Source organism: Ammospiza caudacuta, chromosome 11 (genome assembly GCF_027887145.1).
Source record: "Ammospiza caudacuta isolate bAmmCau1 chromosome 11, bAmmCau1.pri, whole genome shotgun sequence".
Taxonomy (NCBI): Eukaryota; Metazoa; Chordata; class Aves; order Passeriformes; family Passerellidae; genus Ammospiza; species Ammospiza caudacuta.
The window spans coordinates 10,616,747-10,638,902 of NC_080603.1; the positions used below are offsets into that span (position 1 = coordinate 10,616,747).

General features: G+C 40.5%; 1 protein-coding gene across 4 annotated transcripts in view; it reads right to left on the minus strand.

The window, feature by feature from the left end:
- PAX3 (paired box 3) overlaps positions 1-22,156 on the minus strand; it is a 72,959-nt gene that overhangs the window by 32,923 nt on the left and 17,880 nt on the right. The window contains exon 5 of one of the 4 annotated variants that reach the window (XM_058812172.1): positions 22,089-22,097. The exons of the other annotated variants lie outside the window; for them this stretch is intronic. Within the exon in view, the coding sequence (XP_058668155.1) occupies positions 22,089-22,097 (9 nt within the window). The remainder of the gene's footprint in view (positions 1-22,088; positions 22,098-22,156) is intronic. 4 annotated transcript variants of the gene reach the window in all.

The window sequence follows — 22,156 nt, forward strand, 5'->3', positions numbered from 1 at the left end:
GACATATGTAATTCCCTCACATTTGCTCTCATTTACTGCTTGTTGACAGATGCTGATACATACTCTTGAAAACCTGAAGGAAAGATGGTTGCTGGTGAATGCTTAATGGCAGAGATGTCAAAAATTATTTGACTAAATATACACATACTTAATATCACCAGCTCTGAAACCTCCACATATATTAACCAATTTATTACTGTCTCTCTGAATTATTTGCAGTCCCAAAACTGAAAAAGTAACTCTGCACCAAATTTAGTGCAATAAACACACTGGCTTCTCTTAACTGTTCACCATCACATACAGCAGAAGTGCCAGGATGCCTGTTGATGAGTCCTGTAGGCTTTGCTTGGACACTAACATTACAAAATATATGTTCACCCATTTCCTTTTTTTCTATTCCCACAGTGTCCCTACAACATAGGCATCCAGAATTTCAATGACTTAAAATTATGTGACTGTCTAAAGATAGTATTTAAGTGATATACAAGGTGCAAAACCATACATACAACTTATTTGCTCCCTGCCATTCCCAAGAAAAGATATTCTCAAGAATCCAGCTCTACATTCCCAGTATTAAATGCAAGCCACATTGTGTCAGTGGTCTTTGGATCCACTGAGACTCAGATGTAGCCCTCAGGCATCAGGAATGTTCACACTCAGAGAACACAAGGTTTTTACTTTAGTTCCTTTTACCCAAACGGGGAACCCAATGGAAAAACCCTGCGGGTTTTTTTTGGAGAATGAAGAGGAGCTCACTTTCTGATGATCTCCCACAGACTGAAAATCAATGGTTTCATTAAAAATGATCATTTTACCCTCCAGAAATAGGGCAAATTCTCAAAGATAACAGTGAAAGTGGCTCCAAATCAGATTTGCAATATTTAAAATTAGAAGGGAAAAATTGCCAAAATACAAACAGATGAATCCAGAAAAGCTAAAATACAGTCTTTCATCTCTGTAAAATCAGCTATCTTAAATTGTTAGGCTGTAGGGTTAATTGATAGCATCTATTTAAAGGCTCTCCCTGTTTCCCCAGAAGTCCTCAACATTTCAGTTGAGGAAGCAGGAGAAGATCTGGGAGAAGCTTCATGACATCAGTAAAAATCCTGGCTTCTGCTGCATCTTGCCTTTCAGTGCTCTGGCACCACACAGAGTTCCTTTTTGCTTCCACTTGTACTCAGCTAAGAGCACCACAGCCTGCAAGCACTCTTATGTGCACTGCTGGGTACCCAGGAACATCACAAGTGAGAGTCCTAAAAGCTCCATCACAAAACACACAACAAGGGAGCTTTCTTAGGTGGGAATAAAAGTAGTCCTCCTTGTTTCTAATTTCTCCTGAAAACATCATATTATAGCACATTCAAAACCAAGAGGTCTTCTCAAAAGCAGACTCTGCAGAGTGCTTAGCATTTTCCTGCCACCATATGAAAACATAATAGGTCCTAAAATGGAAGCTTGAGTAACTCATCTTGTAAATCCAGACTGAAAGAGAAATACCTCCATGATGAATACTGGAAGAACATCAACCACTAACACAGAGCCTGCCTTCCCTTCCTATGCAAACAAGCAGCACATATTTTGCTGGGCTTTTCTAGGAAGCTTAGAAAAGACAAGCATTCAAGCCCAACTGAATTTCAGCAAAAATCATGCTTTCTTTTTATTTGACAGCAAATTTTTAAAATGCTAATTTTTTCCTTCAATTCATACCCTATGGATTGTGAGATGTGATTCTCTGCCTGCTTTAGGTCAAACCCTGCTGAGAGCCACATCAAAGTGGTTAATACAGATTAGGAAGTCAAAACTTGGCCTGCAAGCCAGCCGGACAGAGCCCGAGGAGGGGCCTGACAGATGCCCCAGATGCGTGCAGGGGGAGGCTGCCAGAGTGAACCCTGCACAATAGCAGAGAGACAGCAAAGAATAAAAGCTGCACACTGCCAGCCAGCCTCCCGTGTCTGCAAAGGGAAACCAGCATCAACGGACAAACCAGCTCTTGGCAGCTTTTCTAAGTGGCTTCCTTTTTATTGTTAGACAAGCAGGACAGGGAGATCCAGGGTCCCAGGTCTGATCCTGCCCAAGGGGATCACAAAGCACAGAAACAAATGCAAGAGGGTTGCCCTGTGAGGGTAGTGGACTTTTTGCCTTTGTCTACTGTTGGCCAAGTAATCAATGAGTGTTCCTCTGTGCCTGGTAGCATATAAATGTGTCTTCGGGCTCACAGCAGAAGCCTATAACATTTGTTGTCTCAATAGACATCAAATGAGACAGGAATTCTAGAGGGGCTTTGCTACTGTGACAGCTTGCCATCACCTGCTGCAGTTTCTGGATACCAGTGAGCTGAAACCAGTGCTCATCATAGAGCTCAATAGCCTCCATCTCTACTTAAAAGTCTAAACATGTCTGTGCACCTTCATGTGCTTACATCATTAGGTCCTTTCTCCTTTAGAGAAATCCAAGAGTTGTGTTGGTACAGCTCCCAGCACAGTGGCAGTCCATGAGTAGGGCTCCTGTTTACCATAGAAATACAAATAACAAGTGGCTGAGTGACAGATGGCCTGGAAACATTTCTGATGTTTTCAGTGACAATTGCCTATTCAGACACTCCAATCAGACTTTCCAAATCACAGTCTAAGGGCAGTTGCAAACAATATTTTACAAACAAACTTTGACCCAGGCTGTGTTCTGATGAACATCCACTTAATTCTAACATACATGATCACATATAAATGGATTAGCTGAAATGTGCAGTAGAAAATTTCACAGTGAACGCTCAGATTGGGATCTTCAAAGAAGAGCCTGCATCTGTCATTAAAATTAAATAACAGTCATGCTGCTCAGGTACTAGAATTTGTATTGCCAAAATCCTTGCACTTTTTGAAAGTCACCTTCAACTTGAAAATTGTTTTGCAGAATTCAAACATCCAGAGTTTTGAGTTTTTTTCCTATCTGACTACTCAGGAAAAGAGTTTGCAAAAAAGTGTTTCAATCCAGACAAAATCTCATCCAAGCTTCCATAATTTGTTTTGCATTTTTAATCCCATATCACTTTGAATTATTCCTATAGAGTTCTATATAAGACACGAAACCACTACAAGTGCCATTAAGATTTATTTTTTATTGGGATCTAACCCAAGAAACCTAATTACAACCAGGGTCTGTGTAAGGAAGGGTCTAGACCATCTTCTGTCCAACTTTCAGCAAGTGGGACATCATTGCCTGCCTCTGAACAGTAACACATTTAACTAGAAAGACAAATATCAAGCATCTTTGCCTGCAGGAATGCTATTGCATTGGAGACTTCAATTTTCATTATAATCTGGGACCATCAAGGTCCAGTAGGAGGTTTGTGATCTTTCTAAGCAAACCTGGACTTCGTTTTGAATAAAAAATGGGCCTATTTATGGTTTTGCATCAAAGTCATGTGAAATGTCTGGTTTTGCATGGATTCAATTAGAGACAAGCCTAAGGCACAAAAAGTTCAGATCCTGATCAGGATCCAGACCCACCCAAAGCTGAGGGACATTTAGACTGAGTGACTTGGTTCTTGTCCATCTCCGATTCCAGCACGAAAACCAGGTGGGACTTGCAGCAAACCCCAGATTTTTGCAGCTTTGCTAGCTTGGCATGCCAGCAGCAGCAGGAGGGCTCCTATGACTTCTGATGGGATCTGAAACCCATGAGACACTGAGTCCCTGCAAACCAAAACTGTGGCATCTTCCCAGCTCCCACAATTAAGCTTTAAGCCATAAGAAAAAAGAAAAGCCAAATTAACAGCCCTATTGACAGTTTTATAGACCCCTGAGGGCTCTGCCTACATCCAAAGACAGTGGGGCTTTTCTAAATTAAAGTGAATTAGCAATCAAGTTCCTAAGAAGGATTCATTTAATAAATTAAAGGGCATAATTCAAAACAATTTCAAAAGTAATCCCTTGACTACAAATCATTCTCTGTACAGTGGGAAAATGGAACATTGTCATTCTGATGCTTGTCTTAATTGGCATTCAGTTGTTTTCCTCTTTTAAAGTAATTGTTTATTATTTTAGTGGGCACCATCTTGTAGTAAACTAATGCTGCCATAAGCTTCATTAGGAACATGATAAACTCAAGTTACTTGGTTAATTTTTTCAACCAGAATTAGAAGTAAATTTGATCGTGTTAGGACACTGAAGGAAGCAAGATTGCCACAGTCCTCCTTAGCCTTGGAGTTCATGAAGACACTGAACAAACTTTTAGCTTTCTGATTCTGTGCCACACGTACAACGTGGTTTCAGGAGTCTGTTCCCATGACACAGCTCACATTTTTTAGCAGAACTCTGTCAGGACCAGGCTCTAGCACAAAGTATTTTACAGAGTTTCAACTCTCAGTTTAGCAGAAAAGATATTCTCACAAAGTTAAAGTCAACGCCACATATTTCCTGAGAGCTTCTATCAAACTCAATGCAGCTACCATTAGAAGTGACGACTTACTGACTCCCAAAAAGCTGCTCTCTTTAATGTGATTTCCTGTGGTAACACACAATTCACTGGAAGGCCTTTGCACCTATTTAGGAACAGGCAGACTTTCAAATTAACTTCGGTGGAGCCATGACAGATTATAGCAGCAAAGGTTCAGCTGCTCTGCCTTTTGGGTATGTTTCCAATTGATGTCATTTCATGCTTTCAAACCATGGTTGCAACTTGGTCAGAAAGGGAATATTTGCCCTTCTCTTCATTTCACATTTCTCCTTCCAAGCTTTCTCCCCCGCCTTCCCAATTCTGTGCTAGCGGAAAAAACCCTAAAATCTAGTTAAAGTCTTTTGTGAAAAATGGAAAGAAAGAAGGAGTCATTTGTCTTCTAGAGGGAGAGGCATGTGGTCATGGCAGTCACTCAGGATGCTTTAGAGTGGAGACCAACAGAACAGTCTAGGAGACCAGTAGCTCCTTCTATATTTCCACTCTTCAGAAGGTTCAATGAGTGCTTGAAAAAAGACAGATCATAAACCAAACAAAAACCCAACACACACCCCAAAATAAGCCCCAAGCATCTGAGTTTCACTCTCCCACACTCCAAACATCCAGTACAGCGTAGCTAAACCGATGAAGTGGAGGAACTTGGAGGACCTAGAGAGGTCTGGTTGCAGCTTTTACCTCAGTGCCAGGGAAACACACTCCCTTCCTAATGCAGGGACATGCCCTGCTCATAGCAGACAGGACAGGCACTTTCTCCCTTACTCCCAACCAGGAATTCCATCTGGAGTCAAGAAACTTCTAGCAAATATTATGTGCTCCCAAAAAAGTCAGTTTTTTCCGATTGCCAGGATCCAACAGGAAAAGCATTTTGTCTAAACAACATTGAAGTTTGTTACAGCTCAAGGCTTTTTCTTAAGACTTTCCTCATATATTTTACCAGCACAAAATTCAGAAAGATTTAATGAAAAACTTAATTAAGAGGCTGGGACTCTCTGTCATAACTGCACTGAAGAGCAGCAAGCACATGACTGTTTTCCTGAGCATGCCAAGGCTTTCCATTATGCTGATGTCTCTGGAGCTGAGGACTTTCCAGTGCACCAGATGTGTACTAAATGCACAATTCAGGTCTACAATATTCACACTATACAAATAAAGGTCCAACAGATAATCTCTCTTCTGTCACCTCTTGTCACACCGGTTCCCAGAAATACTCAGTTATCATTGCACATTATATTCCAATCGCCATTCAATGCAAACATAATGGGCTTTAGTGAACACTCATATTTATTATTCCTACAACCATGCCATTCTCCTCCCCTCCAAAGCATAAGCAAAGTTGCACCGTTGAAACACATCTCTTTAGAAAGTCAGGCAAAGTGCTCCTAAAGGTATCAGAATAACAGTTTTTAAAAGAACCGTATTCCATTTTTTCTTTCTTTTTTTTGGCCTGTTTCAATGGGGAGCATCTTAGCGTGGAACTAAAATAAGTCAACACCACGCAGCACAAAAGATTGCAAGGATTTTCTGCAGCATGGGCTTGTCAAAGCAAGTAGGCAGCCTTTGTGTGCTCCGGCACAGCAGGAGCATTCCTCCAGGTCTGAGTGGCGGAGCGCCCCCGGCCACGGCTGCCCTGGGCGCCGGGGTTCCCACACCCAAGGCGGTGGGAAGAGGAGAAAGCAGAGCTGCAGAAGCAGCGTTGTAAATGGGATGAACTGGTCAACACGCTTCTTAGGAAATCCATGGCTTCCAGGAAGGATCACGTGTAAAGATTTACAATACCTCCACATCAAAGGGTTTGACATTGGCTATACTGGTCCTTTCAAAAGAAAGACGTGTCTGTCCCCTATAGCATCAACTCTGACTCAGGCAAGAGTGCAAAGACATTGCTGAGAATCCTATGCGTCCATACAAAAATTAAGTTTTATCTTTGGATTTAAAAAAGAACAAAAAACGCTACCAAGGATAATTGAAATAAAATTCCTATTTCCCTTTGCTCCATTAAGGATGCTCAATTTAAGTCTTAGTCTTGCAAAGTGTTCTGATAAATCACCAAGTTTTCACAGTTTTTCTATTTTCCCTTTACACCTTGTGCCAAGGCAGCTTTAAGGATAACGCCTGTGTTAGGAGCATGAATGGATGACCCTCCCGTACACACTGACCCAAAGATAAACTTTGACCTGATGTTTGCTAATAACACTTCTTCTTAAGATGCCTTGTTTCTTTTATGAACTTCTGCTTGACTCTAGGATCTAGAAGCTGACACGCATTAATATACATCTCTGGGTGCCCTTTGACTTGGCCATCAAGACCCTTTGACCCCAGACCTGATTCCTAAACCCTGTCAATTGTTTTCAAGTGGAAAAAACTTATTTTCTAGTAATAATTAATTTTAGACATGTTTTATTAAGCATTTCTTGCCTCTTTTAAACTTGTTGTTATTTGAATTTGAGTAAAATTGATGTTTTCTTCATTTAATGCATTTCCAGATGAAAAAAAAATTAACCTAAAGATACTCCTTTGGAGTTTAATCTTTTGTTTGCAAGCTTTGTAAAACTCCCAGTAACACTCAAGCACTTTGACATTACAAAAACCTGCCCATGAATGATAATATATTCTAAAAAGCTTCCTTTCATGCTTTTCAGGTTAGTCTGTGTATTTCTGCAGCTTCACAACTTTTTTCAGATCACTTTATGGCATTTTTCAGATGCAGTCCCACCGCCAAAAAAGCCGAAGGCAAAACTTCCATAGATTCCCATGTCAGCAGGATCCAGCCTTTCAGCTGAGGCACTCAGAACCACTTTCTAGCTAACACTTGGTGCTTTTAGACTTAATTCTTGGAAGAACTTTCAGAATCTACAGGAAAAAAAACAGATCCATTCATACAGACATGTATTCCTCCCCTCTGTAGCCTCTGTTCTTGCAGCCATACACACACACTGTGCACTAAAAGGAGAGACTGAGGAGCCCACAACCAGCCCATCCCTGCCAGCACAGGGCGTGCTGCTGCTTCCTGGTACATTCAGAGTTGGAAATTTCTAATTCCTGGAATCATGTTACATTATGGCAGGAATTGCTGCACTTCTGCCTGTTTTACATCAGGCCTGAGAGACTGCACAAAGGGAATGAACACTTTCCAGTGCTTAGATGATGTATCGAGTGTACGTTGCGCACACAGCATACAGCAACCAGCATCTGGGAAGGAGCACCAGCAAAAAAAAGGCCTCCAGTCACCAGGAGAAGCCCTGGGACACAGCAAATAAGGGGTTTTAGCAAAGTAAAGAGACTACCTGTTACTTTTGTTCAGAAAATGCAGTATAGCCTCATATTCTGAGAGCTGGCTTTGCTTTCTTGCTAGGCAAAAATATTTCCCAAAAGCTCTGAGAGAAAAGAAGCTGAAAATTAAGTTTTGTGTTTATAAAGCTAAATCCACATAGCACAAACCAACATTCACTGAAGAAATCAAAGATGCTGGGCACATCAGGTACTTGCACCAATGAGGAAAAACAGGCTCTAGTTAAATGGAAAAGATGCTCAAGTTCTATCTCTTGCCATGCAGCTAAACTAGACTTCAGTTTAGTTGGATGGGGGAATAGCCAGATAAATTTTATGCTTTCAAGCATCCCACTACCTCCTGAGGGATGCATCCCAAGCACTCACCTCACATCTTACGTTGCCTGGCTGACAATCAGGAGTGGTTCAGGGCAGTGTCCTACCTCAAAGCACACTCATCTCACAGACAGAGGGGACTCAGTCACACACACAGCACCTACGAAACTCTACCAGGCAAGCAGCAAAAATAAAGCATTTGGGTTTTTGTTAAATCCTTAAGCACACCTGAGAAGACTCAAAATGTTCTTTCCTCCATCCAAAAGAGAACATACCCCAGACAATGTGGGGTTTGGAGTAATCTTTTCAGGGTTTGGGGCTTGATGGCTCCCTTGAATCAGGCAATTGGACAGATTTCTGTAGGACAAAACCATGAGTAGAGACAACTGCAATGAAGAAAGAAAACCAGTTCCAAGCAAGTTCCTGGCTGCAGCACCTGTCCCACCAAGGCATGTTGCAGTCAGGGCCCACTTGGTTTGAAACCAAAATCTAAGGAGGAAGCAAAGCTCCCCAAAACTCATGCAAGTGAGATTTGGGCAGATATCCCAACTCTCCAAGTTACCACAGAACAGGGTATTCAAACCCCAAGGGGTTTGCTGTGCGTTCAGACAATAGGTAACACATGCCATGGGACTTCAGTGCTTTCTGTTTCCTTTTGTCAGTCAGTTGACTCCATCCAGTCATCCTTCTTTTGCTCTGGTCACAACATGAAGACTACTGCTTCCTTTTGCAATCCTACCCTCCCAATTTTACCTTGGCAGAGCCCACTGAACTGGTATGCTATCCAGCAGGAGAAGGAACCACTCCTCTGGGACATGCACTGACCTTCCTTGCTCTGGGCAAATACAGCTACCCCAGGGAGTGAGAACAGTGCACTTGCCATTTGCAGCAGAAGAAAGAAGTTTAGATAATATTGGAAACAGCTAAAACCAAAGGAGAGAGATGATGAGAACAGCCCACTAGTCACCTATACCTAACAGGACTGCCACTGCCACAGATCCTGGTCCAAGTCCAGCTGGAGATACAGGCAAGGCAGCTTATACCAGCTCAGGCTCTATGCTCCTTGTAGAAATCCTCTCTATTTTCAGCTGATGAAATAATACTTTGTCAGTCTTGATATATTCAGAGGGATCCTTATAAAGCCTTATCCCTCCTGCAAGAGGAGAATCTTTTAAAACTGATCTAATATAATTTATGGCTTTAACTCCAATGAACTACAGCTAAAACCCTATGGACATCAGGAGGGACCCATACAAAACAAGGGTCATTGGTTCTGTACAGTTATTCCAGCTGGAATTCTTAGACAGTGAAGTGTTCACACGGTGCCATTTTTTCTATTACTATGTAACTTCAAAACAGTGCTATGCCTAACATATACAAGAATTCCTCTTTCTTCTGCTCCTAAAAAAGAAAATACAGTGGCCACTATAAAAGAAAAGATGTTATTTCTTCTTGTATGATGGCAAAACCCTTCATACAAGCACAACCACACTGAATAGCCTTTCAGATTATTTGTTAGACTGAAGTTCAAAGGAGGGTGCACTGTAGCCAGGAAAAAAAAATAGTCCCTCTGGTTAAAATTTAGCATGCAAGATCTCAACAAAAGTGATTTTTTTGACTGCGCCAATGCTTTTGTTTTCTCAACAACAGCAACAAAAAATTATTTCTTCCTTCTCCTCCACAGTAAACCATTACCAGCTGTTGATGGAGTATTTTTTTAACATGCGTTAAGTCATATTGTATATTGTCCATTTCATGTGTGTGGAGCATTTTTTGCTACAAATCCTTTACCATGTTAAACCAAGTGTACCACCCAAACTTGCTACACAGCTTAGGGCTTGTGAATACAAGTGGGATCCCACCAAACAGGACCATGCTGGAGACTGAAGCTGCATTTACACCAAGGCGGCCACAGCAGAACCTGCAAACTGATGCATACCTGTGCAGTAGATTTAACCAGCACAAAGCAACAGCCATTCTTTCCAATTAAAATCCATTCACATTAAAAACAGGGGGGAAAAAAAAGGAAAGATAAAAATATCAAGACCAAAAAAGCACCTCCAAGATGCAAGTAGCTTGGTAATGTTGCAAAACTTCACATATTTCAAGATGGTTCTTGCCACACACTTCTGCTCATATTTATTTACAATCATCTGTATCATCTGGATCAAGGCCAGAACACTTTCTCACATTGCAAATTCATTATTATTTCCTTGTTTCAATAATTTGACAATTTATTGCAACTATGAAGATAAGTTCAGGAATCTCTTCTTACGCCAGGACTTTAAAATATGCCTGTTTATGGGCACATCCATTTGGGCAAATAAAATAAAATGCTTTTCATGTGCAAATTCGGGCCAGTGGAAAATCAAGCCCCATGGGGATAATTTAACCAACAATACCAAAAAAAATCGTGAGGCAAATGTGAAACTTTGTCCTTAATTTACCCTGTTAGGGCAAAATAAGGCAGGAATCTCATACCATGTGCGCTACATCGCTTAGGTAAAACAGCATATGCTAAGTTAGGAGAGTTGCAGTCTTGGCTCTTAATCTCATTGTTTATTGTGGTTTAAAGTCTGACCCTTCACATTATGTGTGGTTTAAAACTATATTTGGAGGGAGGATTGAAAATGACGCTCCAAGGTCTGTAAATGTGTTTGTCTTTAAGGTTTGTTCCAGAGGAAACCATGCGTGTCTTAGCTCGCTCCATAAGCAAACCCTTACACGATTTTAAACATGCTAATGCTCACATTCTGCATCTCAGGTTAATCGAGAAGGGTTTTTTGTTGGTTTTCTACTAGCAGCTTGCCTACAATCCACCAACCCACCACTCTTTATGTATATATGTTGAATAATTATGAAGCTGTGAGTATTTATCACCTTTTCTGAGCAGTAAGCAGAAAGAAATACAATACTATTACTTCCAGCTACTGGCTTTCCCAAGATAATTAGGTAACACAGTGGACTGAAGCCTTGGTTAGCCCAATGCTGTTCAAGTTAAGTGATTGACATGCCTCTGTCTGGCTGCTCTATTAACTGTTTCATTTTGTTGCTATTTGCAGTTTGCTTGGCTAATACTTCGAACAAATACAGACTGTTTCTTTAGCCCCTTTTTTCTCTTTGACCTTCTCCTGCCCATTTTCTTTGAGTCACTTCAAACTGCCTTGAAAAGGCCTGTTGAATGTGCACAGTCCATCAGAGTCCCAGGTTCATCCCATTCCTTGCCCTGAATGCTCTACTTCAAAGATGGGCCGCATTCTTTAATTGCCCTTTGAATTAATATCAAAGGGTCACAATGCGAGTGCCAGAAGAGAAAGAGGCTTTAATGAAGCAAAGAGCTGCCATTCATTTGCAGATAAGCACGTTTTTATGCCTGACTGGTCACCATGGCTAAACGCTGGGTGAAGAGGAGGCAGGGCAGGCAGCGAGGCTTTTACTTAAGTGGTGATTAGTTCAAACAAACAAGAGTAAACAAACAAAAAACAACGCAAACATCCCCACAACAGAAAATAAGTTAATATGGCTGAATGTGTTAAAAAAGCATCAACATCCCATTGTGCTCATAAGACCTTAACCCTTGGCAAAATGCTGGGGTCCAGCTCAGGCTCTGCTTGTTTCCCTTACACTCCACAAAAAACACTTCGGGATTTAAACTTTCACCCTTAGACTCAGACCAAAGAAACAAATAGTTTTAATATGGTTTTTTTTCCAGGGTTATAAAGAAAAGGAATCAGCAAGTTAACTTTGCTTTTTTTTTCTGAGACAAAGCACATTCAGTAGTTTGCATTTTAGCGCCTAAGGAATAAAAAAGTCTTTACTTAAATTATTACAGATTTAAATTTTCCTAATTAATTCAGTACTGTGTTAAAATGTGCAGCTGTTCAACTTTCTTAATTGCCTAAAGGTCTCGAATATTTTGTTTTAAATTACAATGCTTGGGGATTTTGTCAGGTTGACTTGATAAGTTTTGATTATTTGAGACTTAGGAAGCTGCACTAAGAAAACTTATTGAACTTCTTAATTCTGCCTATGAAGTCTATTTTCTCTTTAAAATAGCAAGAATATACAAATGAAATGAGAAGCTTCAACATAAAATATAATGTAACATAATTACAGCCACAATGCAAGTACACAGAAACAAGAAGTACCCAGGTGTCCTATTTATAAATTCTGACTTATTATTTATAGACTCAGACTTCTCTTTACACAGAAATAATTTACTTAACAAATACAAGGTTGTTTCCTTGCAGAAGAATTACTCCCCCATGAAAGAGGATTAGCTATACTCATAACAGTGTTGAAGTGACTTATGAGTGCATTCACACCAGGAATTGTGCTGGTATCTCCCATAACTAAGAAGGCTGTAGGAATACAAACAACCTGGAAAAAACACAGACCACATTTTTAGCCCCGCTTCTTCAAAAAGGTTTTTTCATTAATATTGCATCTCCTCAAGCCTAATTCTATGTGCAACCTGTCATAAGTCTTTCCCTCACCAACACTTCCTGGGATTTATTTTTTTTACTTCTCTGCTGCTACCCTACCCCTGCCTTGCTTAGCAAGAGTGCTCATCACCCCAGCCCTGGATCAGAATCTTTGTTGCTCACCAGAACATGGAGAACTTTGACCTTAAACATCCAGCTGGAAACTCAGTGCTGGCAAACTCTGGAAAAGCATCTTGCATTTATGAAGGGAAAGAGAAGCAGCACAGCAATGAAAATGCGCAACAGAAGAAAAGGTCTCAGCTGCAGAAGAGGGACAGAAGAGACTTGGAGGTTTCACTGCCAGCACCAGCATGGTTAAATTGCTCTTTTTTTGGAATACAAAGCCATATGTTGAGCAGCCTGCTAGAAAACTGCTCAACTGCACTGCACTAAATTAACGGTTCTACTGAAATTTGGATGGGGTTTTTTGAGCTACCCTGGTCTGCAATCTTGCTTTAACATTAGTCAAGACCCTCAAAACTCTGGATTAACTCAGAGATTTATTTCATTTAATGTTAAACACCACTGCTGCAGTGCTTCTCCAACACCTGATGCTCTTCTGTTTCAGAAATGTTGTATTTTCTAACACATTTTTCAAAAATATTAGCTAATTTATTTTCCATATATTTTCCATACTTCACATTATTAATTTCACTCTTCTTCATATATTCACAGGCAGCTCTGTACATCAGGTTAGATTAGACTGCTAGCCGTCAACATAAAATATTCTGCCCCACTTGGATTCCTCTTCTAGAAATCCCAGCCTCGGAAGAGCACTGGCAGTAAAACTGCATCCCAGTACATTTAGAAATAATCATTTATATGCCACCTGCACTCATAGAGCAGCAATGTTTCCCAGATGCAGTGCACTTCAGAGCAAGGCTGTGGGTGCAGTGGGGACAGCCAGTTGTGCAGCAGCCTGACACCTGGCAGGAGCTTGGGGCTGGAGACGGCAAAGCTGTCCCCAAGGGCTGCTCCAGGTTGAGGGACTGCTCAGCCAGCTCCCAGCGCTGAGCCATGCACCCCGCAGGCTCCTCCACGCCACAGCCCCACAGAGGGCAGAGCAGCAGCCCCAGCCAGGGCCACCAGGTTGGTTTGCCTCACGAGGCAAAGGTGAGGCTCAGATACAAGGTGGCACAGCCCCAGCCTCAGCTCCAGGAGGGACGAGGGATCTCACCCGTGACAGACACCACAGTGGCATTGCAGGAACTGAGATCTGCATTTTGATCCCATCAGGTCACAGCTAATCTACACACACACCAATTGCCACAATTATTACATTATTGAAACAAGCACTAAACACACAGACTGTCCTCTCTTAACTAGCAGTACAGTTGGGTTTACAGCCTGTAGACATCTTTGGTACAAACTGCTCTTATTTGTTATACACAGTCTAGAAATACAGCAAAGTGCCACAATAATTCCCAACTATAATGTATAAATTACACACGCAAAGCTACAACACAAGTCTCCAACAAGGATACATAAACTTTCCATTTGGAATATGTTAAGAATCAACCCAATAAAACAAAACAAATAGCTTAGATGCTTTCAGTCTTTCAAATTTTGGTAAATTACTTTACCCTTATACATTAACCCCCCCAACACTAAATTGGGGGAAATATTTATTTCCCTACTAAATTTATTCTGTATTTGTCCAATCTGTCACTCCAGCCTCTACCACTACATAAAACATACACAGTGTTTTGATAATAGTTCTAGAATAGCCTAATGCTGGGCAAACCAGAAAAATATTAGTCAAGCCATCTTACATATTCACTACCATAAAAACAGATAAATCACAACGTTTTTTGAAGCAAAGGGACCATTGATTATTGTCATTATCATTATTGAATTATCAAGAACCACCATAAAATTTGAAACATAAGCAAATGGATTTGCCTTGTATTACATCAGTTCTTTGGTGACACAAAGCAGAACAGAGCCATTCATAGAGACAAACCACTTCTCACTGGACAGGGGCATGCACACAAGCAGCCCTGCTCCCCTACAATTAGCTGTCCTCCAGCACTGCCTGGGGCATGCGTGCTCCTGGACAATATTCTCCTCAAGATCGTGTGACAAACACCACAAAACCGTTTTGTAATAACTGGATTCAGCTATTCTCTGCTTTTTGTCATTTGTAATATTTCTGGTTTTGGTTTCCATGTAAATAGCTTCACCACCACGCTTGAATGTCTGATTATCCAGCTTTTCTTATTATCTGGAACTTCAGTAGTAAATCCTATACAAAGTAATTTAATACTGGCAGTGGGTTTATTACTGTTACTAAAAAAAAAAAAAAAAAAAAAAAAAAAAAAAAAAAAAAAAAGAGGGAGGGGAGAAATTAAATACATAAACTGAAAAAAATAAACCAAAATACTTTAGAGCTTAATAAGCACCATTTAATCTTATCTTGAGGGAATTGACTGAAAGTAGCCAACTTAAACTTTGAAGAACAGCATTCCCCTACCATCTGTGTCCTGTGGGTGGGAATGCAGTCCCAAAAGTCAGATAATCTGCTGTTTGCTACCAAGAGTGCCAGCACTCCTGGGGTTTATGCAGAGCCTGATGCAGATGGGCACATCCTCCTTCATCTCCTCCCTTCATCCTGCTTCCCTACCTGCTGCCAGACATTTTATCAAAACTTTTAGGTTGTCTTTAACAGCTCAGGATGTTTCTGGACAGAAAAATCAATGAAACCGTGTCTGGAATTTTTTTTTTTTTAAGAAAAAAAACAAAAAGAAAAATCTTGAAAGATTACTGAAGCTGAAAATTAAATTGAATCTCAGAAAACATATAAACCCAGAGACAAGTTTGAAATTCCAGCAAAACTCCAATCCATGGGAAAGCACCCAGATAAACTGATCTGTGCAGTGGCATTCCAGCTCCTCTGCAGGACAGCTGCTCTCCTAAAGCTGCTAGTTCTAACTTCACAGAGTCCCAGGAAGCACCAAAAGACTTTGGACATATTTTACGAAGTTTTCTGTACTGAATTTTTATTTCATAAATTTCAGTCTTCCTATTTAATTTCAAGACATTCTAAAGTTCTGAAGAAAGGGACTTACATGTGTTTATTTTTTTTTTCCCCATACAAGTTTCATACTACATCTGCTTAACCTTAAGACTAAATTAACAAAAGGGTTTGGAGGTTTTTGGTCTGGAAATGTTCAGTGGCAAACTTTTCAGAAAACAAACACTTCAGACAGTTACAGAACAGCAGTGTCTAGCTTTCACACATACAACACAACCTAATTTTCTTAAAGGAAAATTAAAAGCTGTACAGTAGAACAAAAATGTGACCATATGTTAATTCTTTAATCTTTGGGGCCACTGGTATGGCCCCAAAGCACATGCTCTGACATGATCTGTCCCGTGCTCAGCCCAGAGGGACCAATCCCACTCCCACCACGGCAGCAAGAAGCTCACATTGACCTCAGTAAGAGGAGGATTCTCCAGGAGCAGCTCCCAGACAAGGAGGGCTGTGCTGAGATGCTCTTTCACCATGTGTGAATCCAGAGAACACTTCATTTGTCCCTGTGCCCAAACAAAGCCATCATTTGAATCACCACCATTTGAAGAGGTAAAGGAGAGGCAGGAGAAACCCACCTGAAAAGCTCCCCTCCACTTCCTACCCAAAGCACTGGCATTTTGCATCAACCCTACTTTTTTCTTCCACTATTAGACCCCAGCAGATCCCAAAACCTTGAGGTCACTTTTTCTTACCCACCATAAAGAGCAAGCAGCAGGTACTGTGCAATCTAACAGGATTTAAATAGCAAAATAAGCAGGATCCAAAGATTTCCAAACAGCTATCTGCTGAAGGTCTCAATAGAAAACATTTGTTATGAGATTCTAAGAATTTGCATAATTTTGGAGAATACTTTGTTTTCAAAGTAATTCTCTTTTTCACCTGCTTAGGACTTGACCATGTATGGCTTTAGTTAAGTTTTGTTGATGGCAGCTCATGTTTAACCAACTGTTTTTAATTTACAAATTAAACTTGTCAGAAGTAGAAATCCTTCCCTTGGAACCCTTCCAATATGTCAAGAATTAATTCTAATGAAAACGGCATTGCCTAAATGCAGGATGGCCAGTTACTTACTTTATTTACACAAAGTCCTTCTCAGTTTCTTTGATAAAAGCAGCTAAATCTTTTTCCTCTTTCATGTTTTGTCAGCACTTGATTCCTTTTGTCCCCTGGCTATTTGCCTAGCTGTGGACAATAAGGCAGGAAGAATAGAAGCAGATTGTTGGAATGGCCCTCAATAAACCTAATTATGACATGTTGACTGCACTCACCATGACATATTCAGGAGATCCAGGCTTATTCAATTACCCTTGCCAGGTTTCTCTTTCAGACCTAAAGTTATCCTTTGACTGTTTGTATTTCTGAACAGTATTCATGTTCATTGTGAAAGAAAATCCCCTGGACTTTGAGGGGTTTCTAAGTTGATGCTGTTATTGTAGCTAATTTTTATTAACTGAATGATAACATGATAAAGAAATAGACTTTTGTTATGTAATAAGAACAAATCAGTGTGTGCTTAAAGTTACACCTTTCTTTCCTTTTTTTCCCCCCCTGCAGGAGACTGGCAGCACCCATAACTTGAGTTAATAAACAAACTCATTTCTCAACCTGTATTTAAATTTCAAAGGCACTGAATATAGCCTCACAGAAAGCTTCTGGCAGCCCCAGAAATCTTCCAAAAGCAAAAAAACTCCACATCTTTTTCACCACAAACCTTTTTACCCCCAACATCCAAAAGCCACGGAGGTGCTCAGTACTGCCAGTATCAGACCATCCTTCCACTCACACCTTCACACCAAGAGATATTTCTTCATCTGTTTGAAACAGTGTAGAAAGATCTTTTAATTAAAATCGGGCTATACATTGGGGGAGCAATTTACTCCATGGAAAAATTGTTCAGGGATCATGCCAACAGTTTCTGCAAAACCACTTTAGAAAGGCTGTGTGTCAAGTGGACAAAAGAATGAAAAAATGAAGGAATGCTAAAGGGAGAGAGAGAAAGAAGCAGCCCCAATCAAACTCAGCTTATACGTCAAGCAGCTTTAAAAGAATTAATATTCATGTCTCTATTCCAAACCACTGCACAGTCATAATTAACTTCCTTGCTGCTAAGTTATCTGCTATTTCCCTCAACAGCTCCTATGATTTTAAATTAATAAAACTCTGCAAAACAAACTTTAAAAGCCATTACAGTTATTGCATAAATCGCTTCTTTCTAAGCTAAGTGCACACCAAATTAGCTCAATACTAACACGGCACGGGAGGGGAAAATCTGCTGCTCTGGTGCAAACGAGTACTCCTACAGTTTGCTGTGACAGCCTCTTTTTCCCTCCGAGGGGCCGTCCCAGCTGGGGAAGGCAGAGCTCCCGCTCCGGGGCTGCTCTCCTGTGCTCAGCAGCACCACAAAAATCCCTCCTGCTCCCCACCCTGCCAGGGGCTGCCGGCTTCTGCTCATCCCTCGGGCCGAGTGACCTGGGCAAAGCAGAGTCTGAGTGCTGGGGCAAGGAAAAGTGAAAAGATTGTTTCTGACACTTCTTCTCAGCCAGCCCTCTGAAGGACACTTTGTGGAGTGAGAAACTGTCCCTAAAGAGTTTGTGTCTCAGCATTTGTTTTCCTTCTGGCTAAGAGAAATCTAAATATGTCTCAACAGTAGAAAACTGCAGAGGAAAACTGTTTTTTAAAGGGATTCAGAATAATAATCAGGTCTTTAATCTTCATTTTCTAAGAATAAAAATTTTTAAATTACAAACAAAATTTTAAAATTAACGAACAAAAATATTTTGTTCTGCCAAATGTTGAAAAGAGTGATTTTATGTAGCCTGAATTCTTCCTTTTGTTTTCTTTAGAACAAAATGTTGCCATAACTGTCATGATTTGACAGAGCTTCACATTCAATGGACTTGTATCTTCCCAGCAGAAAAAAACAGTTCTGAGATCTCCAGAGCAGCACAACCTCCAAACAGTATTTAGAAAGACAATAGCACCAAGTAACTCAAAGGATATTAGCAGTGTTCACATGGAGGGGTGCCAGAGCAATGTCTTGAGGATATAACCTACTTTCCTAAATTATCTACCACACAGAGCATATCCATAGGATTGGTTTTGTTTGAAATTCGAGGGTTGGAGGGGGTTGTTTGTTGCTCTGTTTGTTTTAATTTAATTTGGAGACTTTAATGGGTGCTGACAGCCTGCCCTCTGAGCAGTAAAATAAATGTTTCTTAATCTGCATAAAATCCTCCATTTGCATTCTTTTACTAATAAAAAGAGGTACAGCTTTGCTTAAATAGTTACAAACTCATCTTTTGTACCAAGTACATGAATTTCTCCTGGCTGCACAAACAATGTGCCTGGCCAGACCTAGCTCTGAAACCCAGCTTCAGAGTTTGTGTGTATCTGCAGAATGTGTGTGAAATGTGACACACATAGAACAAGCAGAAGTTACTGAGCATCATTCCTCAAAATCTGCAATATTCCTTAACAATACATTCAGGAGACTCATACCAGTAGGCACATACATCACACTGAAGTGTGCTTTACCATCTTTTTACAGAAACTGCGTTGAAAGGGATCAGAAATCTTTCAGATTCTCCCCAAAATAGAATATTGTTGGTTCCATAACTTGTTTTACATTATTAATTAGAACAAGATTCTCTCGTTCTACAGCTATTATCCCAAAAGAAAAATTAAAAAAGCAACTTAACCTCACAACAGACAATCCAATATCTGGCTGTGCATTCTACATGCCCTTACTCAGGAAAGAGTCCTCAGTTATTCAAACTACAAAATGTTCCATTAGCCAGGTTGAGATCTCTTATATTCCTGGAAATCAAGGAACTTCAACAAAGGAACCACTCTGATTTGATGCACGGTCCAGGATCTAGTCTAATACATATTCTATACTGTAGCACTATTTCCTGACAGTTTATTGGAAAATCTACCTGAAAATACAAATTTGTAATTCCTCAGTCCACTATTGCTCATTCCACAAGAGTCATTAAGACAATACCTCAGATTTTGTTGGTTTATTCTTTGTAACCCATCAAAATAAACAAGAGGACATTAAATTTTTTTCTTTTACTAAAATTCAAATCAGGGACACACACAGCAACTACAGAAATATACAGGAAAAAACAGATAATGCCTGAATCTACACGGACTGAAGCTGATGCTGAGCTCCTTACTCAGCTCTCCTCCACATGCAACAAGGGCAGAGACAGATAAATGCCCAAACATCTCCTGAATATTTGCATGACAGAAACCTGTTAGACAAATTTTCAAGTTTGTATTCTATTTTGGTATCTTTAAAGATTCATTCTACAAGTGCCTGTGGCACTCCATGACTGATGAACATCTGATGAAAAGTGGCAGCAAAATAAGAATTACTCCTGGTTCTTAACTTTCCCTATCTCAATCTCTAGCAAACAGAGACTGCTTTAAATTTGGAGAAGGAATAGGGTAAAAATAACACCCTGAATTTATCTAGAATTTTTCCAGCAGTGAAGTCAAAGGACATTTATTATTTTATAAAAACAAGCACTTTGAAGATGAGACTACAGAGACATTATCATGGTCAAAAATGTTCCATTTACATTGCAAGAGCCTAAAATTGTTTCAGGAAAGCAAGAACCAAATTCTTTAATTTCCCAAATATATTTCAAGCTCTCTACAGATACAAAACAAGGACTACTACCTGATTTCTACTAATGGTCTAGGACTGTCAGCCCACAACACAAAAATCCAAAATGCTCCTCTTTCCCTTACTTATGAAAAATTAAAATCCTGCTGACAACACCCTACCAAATTCAATTCTATTGTCCTGTTTTCAGTTCTAAATCTTATTTATTCTTTCACCCTTTTCCTGAAATGAAAGATAAAATTCAATTTAAGTGAATGTTCATATACTTGATTTTCTGGGAGTTAGGTGGCAGTGGGTTACACTGAAAGTAAAAAAAAAAAAAAAAGAGATCGGTTGCAGGATCGCACATTTCGAAATTTATTACAAAGTATCATAGTTTCAAATGACCTTTTTCCACAATTGCAGGTCTTCGTTGCGTGAAACACCCTTTGCTTTACTAAATGAAATTTTCTTAGCAGGGAGGCTGAACTCACCTGAAATCATTAATGCAGAGGGAACCCAACTTTTTTTCACTTAAAGAATGCAAAGACTTATACAGAAAATTTAAGCCAGCCAGTACTAATCTGGCTTTTCTGCCACCTTCCATGGCTGGCTTCAAAGCAGCTCACAGGCTGTGTCTAGATAAGTCATGCAATGCACTCCTAGAGAATATCACAACTGCTGCTGCTGTGGGCAAATCATTTATTCTGAACCCAACCTTCAGAGAAACCCCACTTCCTTCAAACAGGCTGACTGAAGCCAAGGGTGCCTGAGCACGTAGGGCAGGCTCGAGCCAAGAGTCAGAGCATGCAAACAGAGATCTCCCACATCATCCCAAAGACTTATTTTCCATTCTTGCAGCCATCAACTCAAACACACCATGAAACAGTTACTGGAACACAGCACTGCCAGCTTGCTCATAATTACTGGTTCTTCTTCCCTGCCTAATGCATAGCTAAATGAATGAGGGCTGTCATGGAAAGGGACTCAAATGTTAAGTCTGGCAGAGCTGGATGATCAGGATAGGAACACAGAGAAAGCACAAAAAAACCCCAGAGCCTCGTCTTTGCAGCAGTCAGCTCCCAAATCCCAGCTTGCACCACAAACACTTTGAGAACATCCTACGTGGCCCTTCCCTGAACCTCAGGAGAACTGCTACAAATTTCCTGAGCAAGGACAGCCAGCCCTCTGCTCCCACAGCTTTGCTTGGCCCCTGCTCTGTGGCAGCACAAGGGGCACCCAGGGATGCTCACACACTGCTCATGGCCATGGCCCGGCAGAGGGGCCACCCACTCACCTGGGCAAGCATTTCTCAGATATTAGAGACAAGGTGCTGCAGGGTTTCTTTTGTCACAGAAGGGGCCTGGCCTTCCCTACCCCACTGCCCAAAAAGTGAATGGCACTGTGTGCATCAGCAGGAGCATCAGCCCTGTTTGGGCTGGCAGCACAGACTGCTCTGCTTTGTGCTCCTGGGAACTCACAAGAGCTGCTCTCTCCATCAGACATCCTCTGGTTTCTCTGTTGTGTCTGCCTTTAACAAAGACTGATGTGACACACAGAGTCCTCTAAAGTAGTGCCTCTGAGCACAGCCTCACAGGTAACACTAAAACTGCTCCTTAAACCCACTGTAAAATGAGATAAATCACTCTAGACTGCAGTATTTAACATTAAAAAAAATCCAACCAAAATAAAATATTTTAAAATTGATAAAATGAAATTATTAGGTCAACTTGAAGAGATTTCTCTGGATGCTACTTGGAGTTTCTCTTTCCTACATTAGAGAAGCATCTCCTTTACCAACCCTGACCCTCTCCCTAGACATGCCTCCATGTCTTCTTGCAGACATGAAGTTTGGTTGCTGTTTTAATGCACAGCAATTATACCCTTGGACCACTTATATTAAAACACATTGGGGCTGGTTTTTCCACCTTAAAAGCAAATTACAGTGTATCAATAATGAGACTTTTTGGAGGC